Genomic DNA, 19,047 nt, shown 5'->3' on the forward strand with positions numbered 1-19,047 from the left:
TGTTCCGGCTGAAGTCACCAATATCCCTTATATTATTTAGCAATATAAAACAAACAGCCATTCTGCTTCAAAGAGTGGGTACACTAATGCAGAAAAACAAACATCTATGATCTATGAGTCATTCCCACACACTTTAGTACCTGTTATATTCACTCCATGACACACAGACTGCTGGGTATCGAGGGCCACTGAAGTGCCTGTTGGTTTCTGTTGACTCTGGAATTACAAGCCTTGATTGAGATTCCAGGAACCACACAACGCCGCTGTCAATCTCCCCGGCAACCAGGGATAAGGAGAGATGGGGGGCAGAGGAAAAAATGAAAGAGAGCAAGGAGCACCATAGGGGACACAGAAAGTAAAATAATTAATTGACTGATCGATTTCATTGCTTGTATTTATGAGAATGACAGCACTGAGACGATGCAGCCCTCCCTTTCTATTCTCGTTGACATTCATCCTCTTCTCCCTCCCTCCCTCCGCCGTGCTGTCAGCCCATCCCAGCATACTGAACACAGCTCTGGATAACTGATGCTTTCATTGAGCCGAATCAAATCAACAGAACAGGCCAAGCATATAATCTCAACTCAAACTGTCAGTTTACAGCAACGGAAAAAAAGTCTGCTGTATTCTCAAAGCTCTGCTGCTTCAGTTCAGCTACATTAATAGAATAACTGGAAAAAAATGTTGGGTTGTTTCAACCCAATTTTGGGTCAAATACGGACAAACCCAAACGTATGGTTAAAAATGTAACCCAGCGGCTGGGTTTGTCCATATCTGACCCAAATTTAGGTTGAAACAACCCAGCATTTTTTAGAGTGTAATTGTTTTAGTACAGATTAAAGATTGCACTGATTTGAACAAATAACCTGCATTGTTTCCGCTACAAATATGATAATGATTGAACTCAAATCATCAGACATGTTGAAGAGAGATGCGATATTAATTCTGTAAGTGAACGAAATCATGCTTGGAATGATAGAATAGGCCAAAAATTATGACTTCTTGACTATAAATGTGCATCAAACAGCTTGTGAATCCGTATATCGTGACCTGTGCATGATGATACAGGACCCTGGCTCACTACAAGTCTAAGTCTCATTCTAAGTTTCATTCTGATGCCTTTGAAATGCATGTTGTTCAACAGATCTTATTTTCGCCACTCAGCTGGTAGCAGGTAAAGAACTAGAAAAATCAGTTTCATCTGAAAACATAAAAGCATTCATTCATGCATCTCATTAGAAGTGATTAATGTGCAGAATCCTGCTTATACCCAGAGAATCCCTCGTCAACTCGCCTACACGTCTTTCAGCCTATCAGATCATCCGTCACAGTCCACGCACACATGACTGTAACCTCCTGCTCACACCTCCACAACGCCTATTTATAGACAATTCCAGCAAGACGTGTTTCAGAGTCATCTCTTCAGCGTGATTTTTTCCCATTCACGCTCTCTAGGTTCTGTTAGAATGACAATCGCATCAACAGAAGAAAGCACTAATATATCATTAAGGGGAGAAATTCAATAAGTTATGGATTGATTTCCTAGTAATCTTATTTAGAAAGCAGGGAGGAGTTTTTAGACAGCTTTTCAGGAGAACAGCTCTGCTGAAACCCAGCACTCCTCCTAATTGCTAATGGAAGTCAGTAGATATGTATTTTTTATGAATCAACAAGCAGAAATAGAACGGATTGTTTGGTTTTTACGGCCATGGAAACATCCCCAAACGCACACACACACACACACACACAGGCTTATGACTCATCTGATCATGTGACTGCTCCACTAACGTCAGGAGGGCCTGTCTCATCACCCCTCTTTCCCCAGAGAGCAGTCAGCTGACTGTGGGTTACCAGTCCAGAATCAGTATGTGCTAAAAGCAAACTGCCGGGCGCTTTTAATGAAGAAATATATGCACCGTTCTGATTCTGTGCTGTCAGGGGCTAATATGACTTTTTGCTGTATATGGTTCTCTGGAGATTAATAAAGATCTTGATGTTAAATTACAGGTTCTTCGGGTCAGCACACTCTTAATGCCATTGAAGAAATAATGCTTTAAAAAAAAAAAACAGCTATTTGGCTTATTTTAGCTGGTCTGCCAGTCTGGTTTTGGCCACTATTTTGGGTGGCCAGGCTGGTCTTAGCTGGTCAAGACCAGTTAAAACCAGCTTTGCCAGGCTGGAAGACCAGCTTCTTATATATATATATATATATATATATATATATATATATATATAAATCATTTTAACAACATATATCAAAAAAGGTTGTTTTGGCTGGTCTTAGCTGGTTTAAGCTGGAAGAAGCAGGTCTTCCAGCCTGGCCAAGAAGAAGCTGACAAGTGTTTTGTCCGTCAGTAGATTAGGACAGTAAGTGCATCATCGCATTAGTTACGTTTTCATCAACCTAACAAGTTATTAAGTTTATTGTAGCTATGTGTGAACGCTCAGTGTTTTCTGTCATTTGGCCAAAATATCATGTTACTTATTACAGATAAAGTGCTTCTCACAGGCTGTTTAAGACAGTATTGCTATGACTCGACGAATTGCTGTATTGCTAAGACACTCTTCTCCGCTCCTCAAATATATAAAACATTAGCCTATATATAGGTCTATATAGTGGTTTGAGTAAAAAAAAAAACGCTGTACTTATTCAAACAAACAGTTATGTATTTACCTTTTGCATTGCAAACAGGCAGAGACGGTCCAAACTGCGCGAGGCCGGCCCTTCGTTCACGATAGAGGCGGGGGCGGAGTTGTGAGCTTTGACTGACAGTTTGAGGAACCAATTGAATGATGTATAGTCACAAGCTCTTTTTAATATTTTTTTTATTGGTTGCATATTTGCAAACCCCAGACAGACCTAAAGGGTGACCAAAACTAATGATTAATTATAAAAAAATATATATATATATATATATATATAGCCTATATATATATATATATATATATATATATATATATATATATATATATATATATATATATATATATATATGGAGATAAGAGGACTATCTCCAAAGAAAAATAAAATAAATTTTATTGATGTATAATGCAATTGTCTAAGAGTTTTAGCATGGAGTGAATTTAAAAAATATATACCGGTATATATTATTTCTCCTGATTGTAATTGAGCCCCCTGGACGTGCGAGCACATATAGGCACATGCCTAGAATGCTTATGCATAAATCAGGTTCTTCATGGGACCATAGATGCCAATAAAGATCTTTTATGGTTTCTAGGTTCTTTAAAGCACCATAGCATGGATGGTTTTACAAAAGAATAAACGTTCTCTAAAAGAAACTCTTTAGAAATTCTTATGCAGCATTATCCTTTTTGGTTTCAAATAGGGTATTTATTTTTAAGATTACAGAACAATGCTCGGCTGTCTGGGTAAGCATGCCAAAAATAACAAACTCTTTTCTTTACTTTTTGTACTTGGAAACTGCAGCTAAAAATACTTCAAATAATGTGCTGGGGGGTGGGGCAGACAAAGTTTTCTCCGCAGAGACTTTTGTCTGTGTTCCAGGAAAAGTGATCAAGTACAGATGAGCGTCATCTTGGCACAAATGTCACTAGGGCGCCTAATTCAGCTGCTGACAGGCCCCACCGCAGGATCTAATGGATGCTCGGGACTGTAGGTGTCTAGGGACAGTGGGAGAGATCCACAACCGACAGCTGTATATTTATCAGAGGCCTTCCTCTCCCCAATGAGTCCCACGGTGTGCGTATGCCTGTGTGTGACTCATCGCCTGACGATTTAACTCTGACGTCTGTGTGTACAGAAAGACAATGAAGAAACCATGCTTTACATTGCACGCCTATGCCTATTCTCATTCTACTCAATTCAACTAATAAGATGAAAATAAAAAGTCACTGATGTATATCTGGAACAGAAATGTTTCATTTTGCAATTTCATTTACCATAGTTTCAGTGTTTTTTAAGCATTGTAAAAAAAATAATTCAAATAATATGCCTTAAAACTGTTAATGAGGCTTCGGATTTTTTTTCTGCAGTTTTGTGTGAATGGTTACCGTCGGTACGGATGCATGCACAGCCTCGGTATTGCGTGAGCATCGGTGACGCATTGATCAGGTGACGCCTCATATAGCGCGAGGAGCTGTCCGGTGCTGAAACACAACCGAAGCGCATTGAGAAAACGGAGGACATGCTGTTGACGCTCATTCACATTCTCTGAGCTCTACACAAAAGGTACGACGGCTCATTCTAATTTGTGTAATCACAAAATTATGCTGTGTGTAGATAGTTAACGGATGATTTAGTCTGCTTTGAGAGGGTTAATAAGAAGTATTGCCTTTTTTCTTTTCTTTTCTTTATGGCTTTGCTTGATTAGATACTATCACTCATCATCAGCATCTCACATCTCGAGCTTATCGGCTCGATTTCGTCGCGCAAATATCAGTGAAATGTATTCCATCCCTTTTGTTTAAATCGAGATTTGCTCTTAGAATGTGTTCTTGAAAAATATCAATAGATCTGTTCTTAAAGAATCGTATAGCCACAAGTGAAAGGTTACCTTGACAACAGGCGGTGACTCATCCAGTGCTGTTGTCTTTTAAAAACATGTTGTGTTCTGACTGAGCTCATTGCTGCTCTGGCGCTCGGAGCGTCTCTTCTGCTCGGTCTTGGAAACAATTTTGGGTCATAAAACAACTCGAAGTAGTTTCTCCACATAGGTAGTTTAAACTTTAACAGAATTTACATTTTCAAGATTTTAGTTACATTACATGCATTGTATTTTAAACCAAGATTGCAACATAGATAAAAAGATTGCATGGGTTAACTAGTTTTATGCTTGTTTATCTCTAGGTGGTATGATGATGTCACTACCGAAACTGTCCGTCAGAGGGGTGGTGGTCCTGCTCGCTACCCTCCTCCAAACCCTAACCGTGCAGGGCGCCTCAGTGCGCCACCATCGCCTGCGAGGCGGAGACCAGGGTGGCTTCCTCGCACCCAGCTCTGATATGATCAAAGCCCTGGAGTACATCGAAAGCTTGAAGCAGAGAGCCGATGGACCAGAGAGCCCTACCGGGGACTATGACGAGGTGGACAAATTCCGATTTCTAGTGCAGCTCGCCTCCCTGCAGGACGAGAACGCGCCCACGCGTGAGGACGCCACCCATTGGCCTGAAAACAAGGTGCCACCGTGGGTTCGATCTTTGCTGCGGATGCTGGAACAGACTGGAGAGAGCCCGGAAAGCCAGCCTGCGCCTGGAAGTGAGCGCCGTCTTCACAAGAGCAGGCGCCCATTGGCAGACGCAGAGAGCCCTGTTGGAGACTACGCGGGCTTTGTGAAGCCGCACAAGAAGTACCCGTTGATGTTTGAGGATGAGGAGAACCACAGGGATAGCAAGCGGGCTACGGAGGATTTGGATGAGCAGTACACTCCTCAGAGCCTCGCCAACATGCGCTCTATATTCGAAGAGCTTGGTAAACTGACCGCCGCGCAGAACCAGAAGCGAGAGAACCAGGATGACGAAGACGGCGAAGACGATGATGACCTCTACAGGGTTAGGAGCCTGGCGTACGAGGACGTGACTGGAGGGGAGGAATGGGTGCCATTAGAGGAGCAGCTCGAGACGGAGGAAGTAGTAAAAGGAAGCCATGAAGAATATGAACGAGGGCTAGGAGATAACGGCGAGCAGGGCGAGGTCATGGAAAGGCGAGCTAGTCCCACAGAAGAGGACGATGAGAACCCAGACGACGACACAAAACTCGTGGATTACTACCTGTTGAAGGTCTTGGAGATGACTGACCAAGCACAAAAACGGGACCTGATGGAAGGAAGGAGGCGGCTACAATCCCGGCCCTCTCTAATGGACCCTAGGGCAGTTAAACAACTTCTGTCTGCCATTTCAATGAAGCTCCAGGTGCCTCCAGAGGACCTGGTTGGAATGCTCTTCATGGAGGAAACCAGAAAACAACAACAACGCATTCCTGAGAACCAGCTGGCTAGAAAGCCCAGCCAACCTCGGTACAAGAGCCGGGTCATCAAGTATTACAACGGTCGACAGCCTGAAGTCACAGTGAGCGATATCCCTCATGATGTCAAAACTGAGGATATCATGAAAGTGCTTGGGTTAGGGAATCTGGCCAACAAGAATGCTAAATTTTCTTTGCTTAAGCAAAGGCCCTACAAAACAGCCATGGCGAAGTACTTCAACCCAAGCGGAAGACGGGGAGGCTTGTTCCTGTCCGAGTTAAACAAAGCTCCAAGCAAAAGAAAAGATGATTACGATGATGATGCAGTAGATGAGGACGAGGAGTCAACCTTCCTCGCAGCCAAACTCCTGACCGAGTACCCCGATACCAGCTCGAGTGATCGCAAGAGAGCTATTGATTCCACCGCGAATGGACAGTTGCCTTATGACATGTATGAGGAGGCCATGAAAGATTTCTTTGATCAGGTTGATAACGGGAAAAGCACGCTCACCAAAAGAGACACCCAAGGGAAAGAGGAGGCCGAGGTGCCCCAAAAGCCACCCACTCAAGATTCAGTACAGGAGACCGTAGACCAAACCCCACCAGTGTCCGGAACAGAAGAGGGTAAAGAGTATCATGGGAAAATGGTTGCAGGAATGTGAAGAGCCTGAGCGTGCATTATGTTCCCCCCTGCTCATATTCTGACAAGTCCCGCCCCTTGACCTTTTAACTCTTTGATATGGTTGCCATGGCTACCTAAACGACTTCTGAACTGTCCAAATTGCAAACTGCTTGTAAGAAGCTCCTACTAGCCAATCCTGCCACTGAAGGGACTTGTACGAGTGTGAACAGGGGGGGGGGAACGATTACCTGTGGGACGACATGCCTATTTCTCCTCAAAAGATATAAAAAAAAAAAATAAGGTAAACAGTTTAAAGTGCTTTAGTTTTCATGGAATTCTATATGATGTAAATATATATATGGTATATCAATATGCGGGAGTTCAAGTGTATTTTATCTGTCGTTTATGAATTGGTGGTCCTCGAAATGTTTTCTTGTTCCTTTTGTTGGTATCAAGAGAATGTTCTGTAGTCGTAGGACTCCGCTTGCTGCAATCTTTACATGCTATTTCATTATCAAACCAATAAAGATGGATGTGATTCCCATTTATAAATCATTTTGTACGTGTTCCAAAGTGTGAGAAGAGAAACATGAATAAAGCATTACCGTATTATTTTTTCCTCTCGCTGTATTGTGCTGCCTTATTACAGTTATGCATGATTCAACACAAAAACACTTCAAACTTAAGAAACATGATGCTTGTCTGTGCCGAGGTGGATTAGGAAAAAGTAGAAAAATAAATACGAATCGCATATTAATATTCACATTTGATATCACGAAAAAGCCAAGGGTGTTCACTTGAAGATACAGGACCTAGAATAGTGGCAAGTTTAGTCTCATAATAAGAGACATTCATAATTATTACTGCAGTGCACAAAAATTGCTGGAAGGATTTTAGAAAGCACCTGACGCATTTCATTAAAGAAAATTGAGACTGAATCATATCACAAAGACAATTTTAATAAGACAATATCAACAAAGTGTGCTCACAAAGCAGCGTTAATATTCCTTCAAAAGTGTTTTTTTTTCTTGTGCTAAATGTCTCCTGAGACATGCAACATGTTCAATGACATGACAAGGCACTTAACTAAGCTTAACTAAGGTTATTGCAAATATTTGATTATTATATAAAAATTCATTTTGGTATAAAATTTAGTGCATCATCATTGAAATTCTGCATGACATTTAACTAGAAGTTGACAAAACATAATTCAATTCAAGATACCACATGAACCCTGATTCAGTTATATTAAACTTGAGTGGAATAGCTAAGGATATTTATACCAGCACTGAAGAAGAAAAGAAAAACAATAAACAATAAATAAAAACATTATGCAGCCCTCATGAATAAAGTCTGTAACTTGCAATGACAAATTGTGCCCTGAGTGAAGGACACAACCTACACCGCGGAGGCATTTTTCTTTCCCTTTTGTCACCTCGCATCACGTCTGCTGCTGTCAGAAGGCTGGTTTGCTCATGTATTCTTCCATCGTCTGAAGAGAAGAAAACAGGCACATAACTGATTACCATAATGTGAAGTGACATTTGCAGCTTCACTTGCCGTGCAGAGGTTACCTCTCCTTCAGATGTATGGTTATTAGAATGATATATGGACAACAAATTATTAGCTGATATATGGGTTTTAAAGGAACAGTTCACTCAAACATTAAAACTCTGTCTTCATTTATTCACCCTCATTTCATTTATACCCCCTTCCTATAAGAGTAAATTACATCATTTTCATTTTTGAGGGAACATGGTCTGGTTTATTTGAGGCATGCTGGGAAAGCTGGCATTTAGTAGCACTGAGAGCTGCTCTGTAAAGCCACACTCTCGCACTGACCATCCGTTTATTTCTCACTCTCTCTCTTGTTGTCAAATCAATAATGTTTTATGAAGGTGATGGCTAAAGTAGCGGGCAGCACCTTTAAAACAGCTGTAGGTTCTCCAATCTGAAATGTTCGGCTCAGAAACAATGATTGAGATTGTATTGCCTTAAGTCCTTACTAACATAAATTAATTCAGCTAATTTTTATAAGGAATTCTGCTTATTTTTATCCTTTTTCAATACCACTGAACAAATGAATCTTAATTTTTAGCTTTATTTTGCAAATTAATTCAGCTGAATGCAGATAGCATTTAGTGTCTCACCTCTTGCAGCATATCTGATGCCTCCACAGACTTTGCAATAGACTGTTTAGATGTCTCCTGGATCTCTCCGCCCATCAGAAACTCATCCAGGATGAAATAAGCCTTCTCAAAGTTAAAGATAATGTCCAGCTCACACACCTGCAAGATAATATTACACAGACAGAAATTGGTCAAACAAATAAATAAGAGAAGTCTGTTCAGTGAGGTCTATGCAAAAATAAATGAATAAAATATGCCTCTTATGCTCACCAAGGAAACATTTAATTCATCAAAAATACAGTAAAAACAGTAATATTGCAAAATATTATTACAAATTTAAAAAACTGTTTTCCATTTGAATATATTTTAAACGGTTTCAGTGTTTAGAAATCATAATATGCTGATTTGCTGCTTGGGTAACATTTCTTATTATTATCAATGCTGAAAACATTTGGAAATGGTGATACTTTTTTCAGGATTTTGCGATGAATAGCATTTATCGAAATCTTTTGTAACTTTATAAATTTCTTCACTGTCACTTTTGATGTCAATTTTAATGCATCCCTGATAAATAAAAGTATTAATTTCTCACTCTTTTTTAAAATCTTACAACAAATGTTTAAATGGTATCATTGTATCCACAAAAATTGTAAGCAGCACAAACATTTTCAACACTGATAATAATAATCAAAAATGCTACCCGAGCACCAAATCAGCGTATTAGAATGATTTCTGAAGGATCATGTGGCACTAAACACAGGAGTAATGATGCTGAAAGTTTAGCTTTGTCATCACAGGAATTTTTTAATTTATTAAAATAGAAAACAAGAATTTTAAATTGTAATAATATGGTGAGCATAAGAGGCTTCTTTCAAAAACATTTTTTTTTTAAATGGTAATGTTTCCAAACTTTTGACAGGTCCTAGTACTATATACTGTATATTGTACCGTGTCATTTATCAAATATTTGCTCTAGAGATGAGAAATAAAGAAACTGGATATATTTACATTGCCAAAGTATTTGTCGAGTAGCTCCACATAACGGTGCAGGATCTCTAAAGCCAGAAGCTCATTATCCTGATTCTCCAAACCACAGCAGAAATACAGACTGGCATACCTGGAAAAACACATATAGACAAACATTTATTTATATTTATACAAAGGGTACACCCACCCATGATCTGACATAACATGGACAGCAGCCGTTGCTTTTAGAGTTAATTTGAAAATAGTGCACACTATCCTCACAATTGCCATCTACAGTCCCTGTAATACAAACCTCCATATTTATAAAGGTCAACCTGGGAAAACCACAGGAATGAACAGAGAAACAGGTTAAAAAAGGTGTGAAATACAGATCTGAACCAGACGAGTTAGTAACAGGCTCTCAGGAACACAAGTGTGAAGAAACACGACAGTTTCAGTGCCTGACAGAAGGATTTGATGCAGCATAAAAATCTGGGCTGTGACCAAGAATAAAGCCAGGCTCTGAAGCATTCAAGTCTAGAAATACTCAAAAATACTTCTTCAATGTTTTCTCATATTTAGCAAATACTGTTTTAAGGCATTTTCTACTATATAGGGTTGACTATATGGTTCTTTATAGCTTAAACATATTTTTACATTATAACTTCAATTCAGGAATGTAACACTTTTTATGATCGAACCAATTCCCTGTCCTGTTTTACTTGCAATGTCACATTAGTAAAATTGATTGTAAATTACATTTTATGGTGACTTTAAGAGTGTATAATGTTCAGAAGTGGCATTAAAAAATGTCTTGTACAGCTTCCAAGTCAAGTTTCATTTAATTATATAGCGCTTTAGATTGTTTCAAAGCAGCTTTACAGTGATAAAAGGAAAATAAGTTCATTTTACAGCAGCTCTAAAAGCAAATATTTTTATTATAATATATATCTGAATTGTTATTATAATAGCAAAACACTACAATTTCAAAGTTTGAGTATATAGGTCCACTTTCATGATGTGCAGGGCTTAACAAACGCGGTTGGATTTCAGCAAGGACGTGTGATGCAGTTACTCTCCTACAATCCACTTTGGCGAAATACATTTTATATACAATATATAAATTTTTCAATTGCAGTTTTATAAAAAAGCATCAGCAATATTAAACTAAGTGCAATGTAGCGTTGTCAAAAATATAGATTTTTTGAAACATATCGATACTAAAATATCTGAAATACTTCCAATACTGATTTAAAAGGTTTTAGTGACACATAATCCTTCAGAAATCATTCTAATATGCCGATTTGCTGCTTAGGTAACATTTCTTATTATTATCAATGCTGCTTATTGTGCTTAAACTGTCAAATACACACAAAATAATGTCAAAATATCGGTCTTGGCAAGTATTCATGTAAACACAGTCAGTTATGTTTTAAGAGAGCGTAAACAGTTGAGAAAGAAAACACGTGTAACAGGATAATGGATCAGTGTGTCAGGTCTTAAAGTGACATAATATAAAAAATATATATATAACGAAAGTTTTCCCCCATGGTGTCGATTGAGGCCAGTGAAAATGCTAAGTGGCTATTAACTGTGGAAAACCACAGTGGCTGGTGAAAAAAACAGATAATGTCAAGCCCTGATTGTGGGGTAATAGGGGGCCATTGTGTAGGAAGCAGACACTAGTTTACGCTGGAAAACAAGGAGGACTTATTAGTGTCATGTCATCAGTTAATGACATCATCAGTAATAGCAGGAGAACCGGACTGAACTGGTTTAAAAACTACAACGCAGGATGGGGTAACAAACCCTATTAGAAACTGTTGAAACATTTTAATGAGACCACATAAGATCCTGACTGCTGACTAGGTGTCTGCTTTGCAAGAATTTAGTTTTCTGCTCACACCTATTGATGACTAATGACCAAACATGAGAGCCTAGCAGCTGGGGGTTTCATTAATGCTGAATCTAAAGCCACCGTCATTTTGTTTGAAATCAGCCATTTCTTTTACAATACACATGCGAGGAACACACGTTTGTTTTCCGAAATGTATTCCAACGAGACATTCGCCTTTGGCCTGGGTTAAATGCTCACCTCTTATAGACAATCTTCAGGTCCTTCCAGTGCATGAAGTTGCATGTGCGTGGTTTCCGTGCCAACACCATAGTGGTCATGTCCTTCACAATCTTCTTCCTCTCTCTCTCCGGCAGGGGCAGGAACCATTTCTGCAGACGCAACTTTCCCTGACGACTGAACAGCAACAGGAAATGCATCTGTTGGGAAACCATCCAATTAAAATGCATATTCTGCGATCACTCTTACTTCATTTGGAAAGGGTTTGGCTTAGTGCTTAACGATCCAGGTTGGTTACACAACGGTTGTAGGTTCAAACCCCAGAGGTTAACGAGTTACCAACACTGAGCCTTTGAGCACACCCATGAGAAATGTGTCTGCAGTAAAAATACATAGTCACTCTGGATAAGTGCCATTGCTAAATTATGCATTAATAAACCTTTACTTTTCATTTTAATGAATGTTGCTTTTTTGTATTGGTCTGTATTAAATATACAATAAATACATCAGAGACACCTACAACTGTTTTAACGCATTCAAAGTGCATTTAAAAAAATTATTTTGCTGAAAAAAATGCTGCTGGGATGCAGATGTTCGAGAGAAATTCTGCAACACTGCAGGTGAACAAAGGGCTTCCACACCAAAGTCAAACATATTCAAGTGCGTGGACTTTATTCTGTGCCTACTCTGTAAAATCATAGCTAATATTATCAAGTGTGTCTGTTTCCTTAGTTTTTACATGCCATCAGGCACTTTCTCACATGAACAACGCCATAAAATTGTACAAGATCAACTTCACGTATGCACCAAAACTCTGCTGACAATTACATTTGAACAGATGTGCTGGAAACACAGCAGGACCTTAAAGGAATCTTTCACAGCAATCTGTCAACTAATTTAATCATCGTCTTGGATTGAGAGAAGCCTTTTCATTTCAGAATCGGTCCAGTTTGACCACTTCTTTCAAAAACAGTCACAGTTTTTGACTGACATCTCAGGGTTGTAAATAAACTGTATGGAGTTTTTGCACCAGCTTCTTCAGAACTCGTGGTTGGCTTTAAAGTCTTTGACAGCAGACTTCATGCTTCAGAGCTTACTAAACGTTTACAAGCTCAATCGGTGAAATAAAACCTTTTTGGCAGTGTTACAACTTTCCAACTTCGAGTTGGAATAGTAGGGCTGATGAAATGCATTTGTTATTTCCAAATATTTTTCTCTCAAAAGTGCAAAACTAATCTTTAAATGATTTCAGCTAGCCTAGCGTACACATGCATGTTGAGTTGTGGTGCTCATGCGAGAGAAGCGGGTTCACATCTGGCCTGCATTTTGTTCTGACCGCGTTTCCCAAAATTTCCTGTCTCCTGTCTTCCTGTGTTTGTAACAACAGTTGCAAAAAGCCCACAGATCCGATTTCAGAAACCATGAAATGCGGAGAAAGAGACAAACTGCATCTCAGACAGAGAACTATGGCTAACCTTTCCCCGTCACACAAACCAAATCGATGCGAGACTCAATATCCATGAGACAAAGAGCCACTGTCAACCACAGGATTGACTTCTATGTGAATCTTTTCCACACAAGAACTAATCAGCTCAATGCAATGATACTGAGAACAAAATCTCAGGGAACGCATCCTAATTTCACCTCCCCCTCCTCTCATTTTTGCACAGAAATCTGGCAACGCTTGAAAAAGCCTCGTCTTCTCACATAGACAAACGTCACAACTGGGCAGAGAATAATGCGAGTCTCTCATTGTGAGTCACACAAACCTGCAATAAGCTGCTATTTTCACTGACTTCTCAGGTCACAACACCGACAACTATTAACAGAAACTATTACACAGAAACCTGAGTCACACTTTTGAAACAAGATTCAAAAACAAAAACTAGAACTGGGGTGTTCACTTTTATTGCTGGAAAAGGGTAATTCACAAGAAAAACTTCACAGAATGAGTAATGACGTGCAATAAAGCAGCATGCAATACAAAGACCTTCATAACTATTGGGCAAATAATAAATAGTTCTTTAGATGAGAGCTGTGCAATAGCCATTAATATATATATATATATATATATATATATATATATATATATATATATATATATATATATATATATATATATATATATATATATATATATATATATAAAAGATGCACAATATAAAACACTGTGCAGAATACAGTGAATTTACTGTCATTGAATCTTTGATTTACAATGTGACTAATGAACTGAAAGCACTTTAAAAGTTAAATGAAACTAGTAGATCTGAGAGAAAAAGACTAGATATTGTCCATTGGGAATTGATCAGATCAATGTGGTTAGCTATTGCTGTGATGTCATGTGAGTGACAGGTTGTCCCGTCCTCATGCCAGTCAACACATCATCAGAGAAGAGAAGATTTGTCGCTGCAAGAGGGAGGAGAAGTTATTTTGATTAAAGATTACGAGGGCACACAAATAAATAAATAAAATGATTTGCAATGATAAATAATTTATAATACTGCAATATTCCATAAAAACATTTTAGGAATTTTCCATTTTGATTTCATGGTGACTTTAAATAGTTTTCATGACTCAATTAATTATACTGCCAAAAGTTACAGAATGCCAACTCAGAAATAGATTAAAAGTGCAAATTATTGTTTTTATTTCCAAGATGTTGATTGGATGCCAATTGCTCAATTAAACATAACATTATGAGGTCATAAGACAATGCTGTTCTAAATATTTATTGATTGTTGCATTGCATAACTGTTGCAAAAGCAGCAACTACACAGTATAACTATCCCATTACACTTGAATTACAGGTACAATTCTCCTGGAGCAAGCTGGGGTTATGTATAGCTATTAATATTATTGATCTGACTGCATCTGAAACTATTGGATGAGAACAAAACTGTTACAAAATTTAATTAAATCAATGTGGAACTGACTCAAAGTGAGTACTATTATTGTCTACTGTGGAGCTGCTCATTTAACTCATTTCAAAATTGATGAACACAGTTATTGATCTAAATTGAACCAACATTGAACAGACTTCAGCTGAATAATAGCTCTGTCTTTTCTAGACCTGCTTTACAGCAAAACTGAATAATGCTTTCATCATTGAATTATTATTTTCCTGTTTATCCCTCTAAAGCTGCTTTGAAACAATCTGTATTGTATAAAGCGCTATATAAATAAAGGTGACATGACGCAAGTGTAAAAGCATAATGATGGTGACTCAATGCTCATGCCTCGTGGGGCTCGGACCATCAAGAAGCAACCAGCAACCAGTTAATGAAGCTGGTGCTGCAAGCAACTCATTTTGCTCTCAAACACATATGCAAACAGATGCAGAAACACCAGGTGGGGAAACTGAACCGTCAGCTGCTTCATTGTTACGACAGAAGCATGCTGGCAAAGAGTGTATTTGCTTCCTCTGAAAATCCTTATGAGGGACGAAAGATGAAAACACAAGGAAAAAACAAGGAAACAGAAGTATGCACTGCGTCTGGTCTACTGTGCTCCAGAGGAAAACGATTCTCTGAAGCCTTTCTTTATCATGACACACCCATCACACGACAACAGGAAAAGAAACGAGATAGGAAATAGTGTGCTACAGCTATTGAGTTACACACATCTTTATTACTACATTCCTCACACACTCACATTCTCTCTCTCTCTCTCTCTCTCTCTCTCTCTCTCTCTCCCTCTCTCTCACACACACAAACAAAGTTTCGCTGGGGGAAGGTTTGAATGAAGCCCTGAGCTTCCTCTTGAGTTCCTGCTTTGATTTCAGTTCTCTGATGCTCTGATTTCATTTTCCTTCTATTGTTGGAGTCAACGCAGCTGCGAGCGGCTACACCACACAGGAGAACGTGCTTACAAACACACTCGCTGGCTTTACTGCTGCGGTTTAAATGAGATTCTGCAGTGTGTTATGTCTTTGAAATTAAAAGGGCCACTTCTGCATCACTTGTAATTACTATGAAGCATTCAGACAATATAAGATGAGGTATTGTTAGAGCTGTGTTGTATTAATCCGGAGAGCTTTTGCAAACACTTGCCAGAATTAAAAAAAAAAAAAAACTAGCCTAAAAGCTAAAAAAGGCGTTGCAACTTAAATTTTATAGGCTATTTTAATAATTTATTTGTATGTATTTCTTTTTTGTTATTATAAATATATATGTAATAGAGAGAAAGATAAAGCAAGAATACTTTTTTTGTAATGTATTGATATTAAAACACCTATAAAGAAATAAATAATATTTAATAAATAATGGTTTGTTTTCACAGACAGGGCTTTGACTAAGCCAGGATTAGGCGTTAGTTTAATTAGGACAATTAAGTAGCTTTTACAAACGTGCCAAAAACATTACTGGTGTCCACCTTGAGATAAAAAAAAATGGCACTGACATATTAAAGGTCCCATGACATGAAATTTTCAATTTTTGAGGTTTTTTAACATTAATATGAGTTCCCCTAGCCTGTATATGGTCCCCAAGTTTCTAGAAATTTCAATCGGTGTAAATCGAGCTTTTGCTATCTTTCTCTGCCTTTGAAAAAGTGGAAGCTCAATCGGGCTGATCTTGAATCTCCTCCGTATGACGTCATACGGAGGAAATGTTACCTCCCCTTTCTCTGCTCTGCCCGCCCAGAGAATATTTCCCGCATGAGAAAATGAGCTAGGAAGCAGGAACGCGTGCGCGCGATTTTAGTTTGTCCACGGGAGATATCATGGCTTTTGAGCGAGCGAAGCATAATAATTGCTCAATAATTGGATGTACAAATGAACACCGAAGCCTTGTTTTAGTTCCTTCCTCCAAGCCCCAGAAGAACCAGTGGATTCATTTCATTTCCTCTGGAAATGCGCCGACACAACTCCCCAAAGTTTTGCATGTCTGCGGCACACATTTCACCGACGACTGTTTCCTCAACTTGGATCACTACAGAGCTGGCCTCGACGAACGTCTGAAAATAAATCGATCGAGCCGAGCAACAATTTCTGATGTGTAATTGTTCAAGTTCAGACAGGTAATCTTTCTCTCAAATCGTTCAATACTGCTGTTTATGCCTCAGTAAGTCAAGCCAGTGACTAAAATATCAACTTCACATCGTTTATTTTAGTAGGATGAAAATAATCGTATTTAAATTGTGAATAAATTATATACAGAAAGCGATCAAAGAACAATCTTTGTAGGAATCGCGCGCACGCGTTCCTACTTTCTAGCTCATTTTCTCATGGACACAGCGCGATCGAGTTTATCTGGACACTTGCCAAACTCGTTATGAAATCAATGACGCACGTTACACTGCACATGAAGCTCTTACTGTATTTACATCATCGTGTTTGCATTGGTGAAAGCAGAGAGTGCAGAAACTGCGTTGCAATGATAAGATCTTCATTCTCGCGATCAACAACAACAGACTGTCATCTGCTCAATGCTCATCACGGCAACATTTTATGTGATGGGAATAGATCTAAATACTTTAAAAACTTCTGACGATTTGTTAATCTCGATAGCTGTAATAGTAAAAACGTATAATAACTGTAGTAAAAGTATTCGAGAGAGTTTCACATGTAATAAGTAGCTATTTCATATGCAAGCATGTCAGCCAATCACAGCAGTGGCCGGTTACACTGAAGTCTCACACAGACACGCCCCTTTAAACAGAGCGTTCAAATTAGAGGCTAAAACTGGGCTAGGAAAAATGCCTTTTGTTTCTAAATTATGACTATTTTCTATCTAAAAAACATACTAACATTATAAGGGCAACCCAGGACACATTATAAAATAATATAATAACCCCATGTCATGGGACCTTTAAGATATGCCAGTGGAAGTTAAAACAGCTCAAACATGCATTTTAGTCTGGGACTAGGGTAAGCCTTGCCTGTTAAACTGGGGGTATATATTTTTATTGTTATATTATTATTACTCAATAATATTAAAACACTTAAATGCTTTAATAAAAACAAATACTATTAAATTAGTAATATGATATTGTAATTGGTTTTCTTAAGTAGCCTACTCTTCACTCATTCTTCTTCATTCTTGCAAACATTAACCAGAAAATCGACTTTACACAGGAAGAGAAAGTCACTCAGCAGAAGTCAAACACAGTGGCCCTATATTTGAACAACAGATAAAATAGCCTAGTTTACCTGCCCGCCAAATTAAGTCACTTAAACCAGCACTTTTAATACAAGTTGTCTAACGTTAGATACAAAATGCTCCGAGGAGTGTCAAAATCCCTCTTATATACTGTCTATGCAAAATCCAAACGTTCAATATCAAGGGGAACGAACAAACCAGCCAACCGGTTTATCCAGACAGATAAGATGTCATCACAAAAACGACACTATTAAACATCCTTCAGCATTTAAATGACATCCGATTCCTTTGTTTAAACTTTGAATAAAACAACTTTAGGTGAATTACAGCAGCTCTAAATGACACTGTTTTATTTAGTCAGTGATAAACATGCAGCTCATGAATGACGGAAGTATTAAAGTCCGCAGGTGCACTCGCGTATACGTCCCGGACAGGTGCACGAGCACAACCTGTGGAAGAAATGACCTGTCACCCAACATATGGGATCTAAAATTGAGCTTTTAGGCGAGTGAAAAAAGTACTGTCTAACTTACCATCTTGAAGTAAGAAATAAGGAAGGCGTGTCGAAATCCACAAAATTCCTACTCACTTCCCGGCTGGTCAGGGCCGGAATCATCTCTGCCCTTCCCAAACTGTGGGGAGATTAAAGCTGCGCATGCGCAGAAGCGTAGCTGAGCTCACGGCTCAGTTTTCGCCTCCTCTATCTGAGCTCTGATTGGTCGAAGAACTGCACCTGGCTTGAAAAGGGGAGGGGCAACACCCTACTCACATATTTTTCTCAACGCCTTGTGTAAATTTTTCTCAATGTTGTTAAATAAACAACTCAAAAACGCAAACAAGGATTAACGAATTAAACTATAATAATATAAATAACTGTATAAAAAAGATTAAATAATAAAGTGTTTGTTATTATCATCAATACTATTATATTTTCATCCCTTAAGCTTAGAGAGTCAAAAATTGCCTTTGATTATACTTTATTTTTCTATTAAGTGTTGTAAGAAGGTCAGACTTAAAAAAAGCACTTAGAAATTTAGATTGACAAATTAAATTTTTGGGGGGAAATAAATATTTTGAAATCACTAAAGATGTTGGGAATTAAAAACAAACTTACAGTTACAAACTTACATTTCAAAGTTTATGCAAGCTACTTGACTTGGAGGTTTTTTTTTGGGGGGGGGGGGGGGGGGGGGGCATTTAGAAAGTAAGTTTTGTGC

General features: G+C 38.5%; 2 protein-coding genes across 2 annotated transcripts; one reads left to right on the plus strand and one right to left on the minus strand.

The window, feature by feature from the left end:
* Positions 1–4,087: 4,087 nt before the first annotated feature.
* scg2b (secretogranin II b) lies at positions 4,088–7,187 on the plus strand. The gene is made up of 2 exons (XM_079613309.1): positions 4,088–4,210; positions 4,829–7,187. The coding sequence occupies exon 2, from the start codon at positions 4,834–4,836 to the stop codon at positions 6,601–6,603; it is 1,770 nt and encodes a 589-aa protein (XP_079469435.1). The 5' UTR covers positions 4,088–4,210; positions 4,829–4,833; the 3' UTR covers positions 6,604–7,187.
* A 305-nt stretch (positions 7,188–7,492) lies between these two features.
* ap1s3b (adaptor related protein complex 1 subunit sigma 3b) lies at positions 7,493–18,501 on the minus strand. Its single transcript, XM_079613173.1, has 5 exons — positions 18,364–18,501; positions 11,754–11,932; positions 9,701–9,809; positions 8,714–8,851; positions 7,493–8,055 (listed from the first exon to the last, which is right to left on the minus strand). The coding sequence occupies exons 1-5, from the start codon at positions 18,364–18,366 to the stop codon at positions 8,020–8,022; spliced, it is 465 nt and encodes a 154-aa protein (XP_079469299.1). The 5' UTR covers positions 18,367–18,501; the 3' UTR covers positions 7,493–8,019.
* Positions 18,502–19,047: the final 546 nt, after the last annotated feature.

This window comes from Phoxinus phoxinus (assembly GCF_949152265.1).
Source record: "Phoxinus phoxinus genome assembly, chromosome: 5".
In the NCBI taxonomy this organism is placed as follows: domain Eukaryota; kingdom Metazoa; phylum Chordata; class Actinopteri; order Cypriniformes; family Leuciscidae; genus Phoxinus; species Phoxinus phoxinus.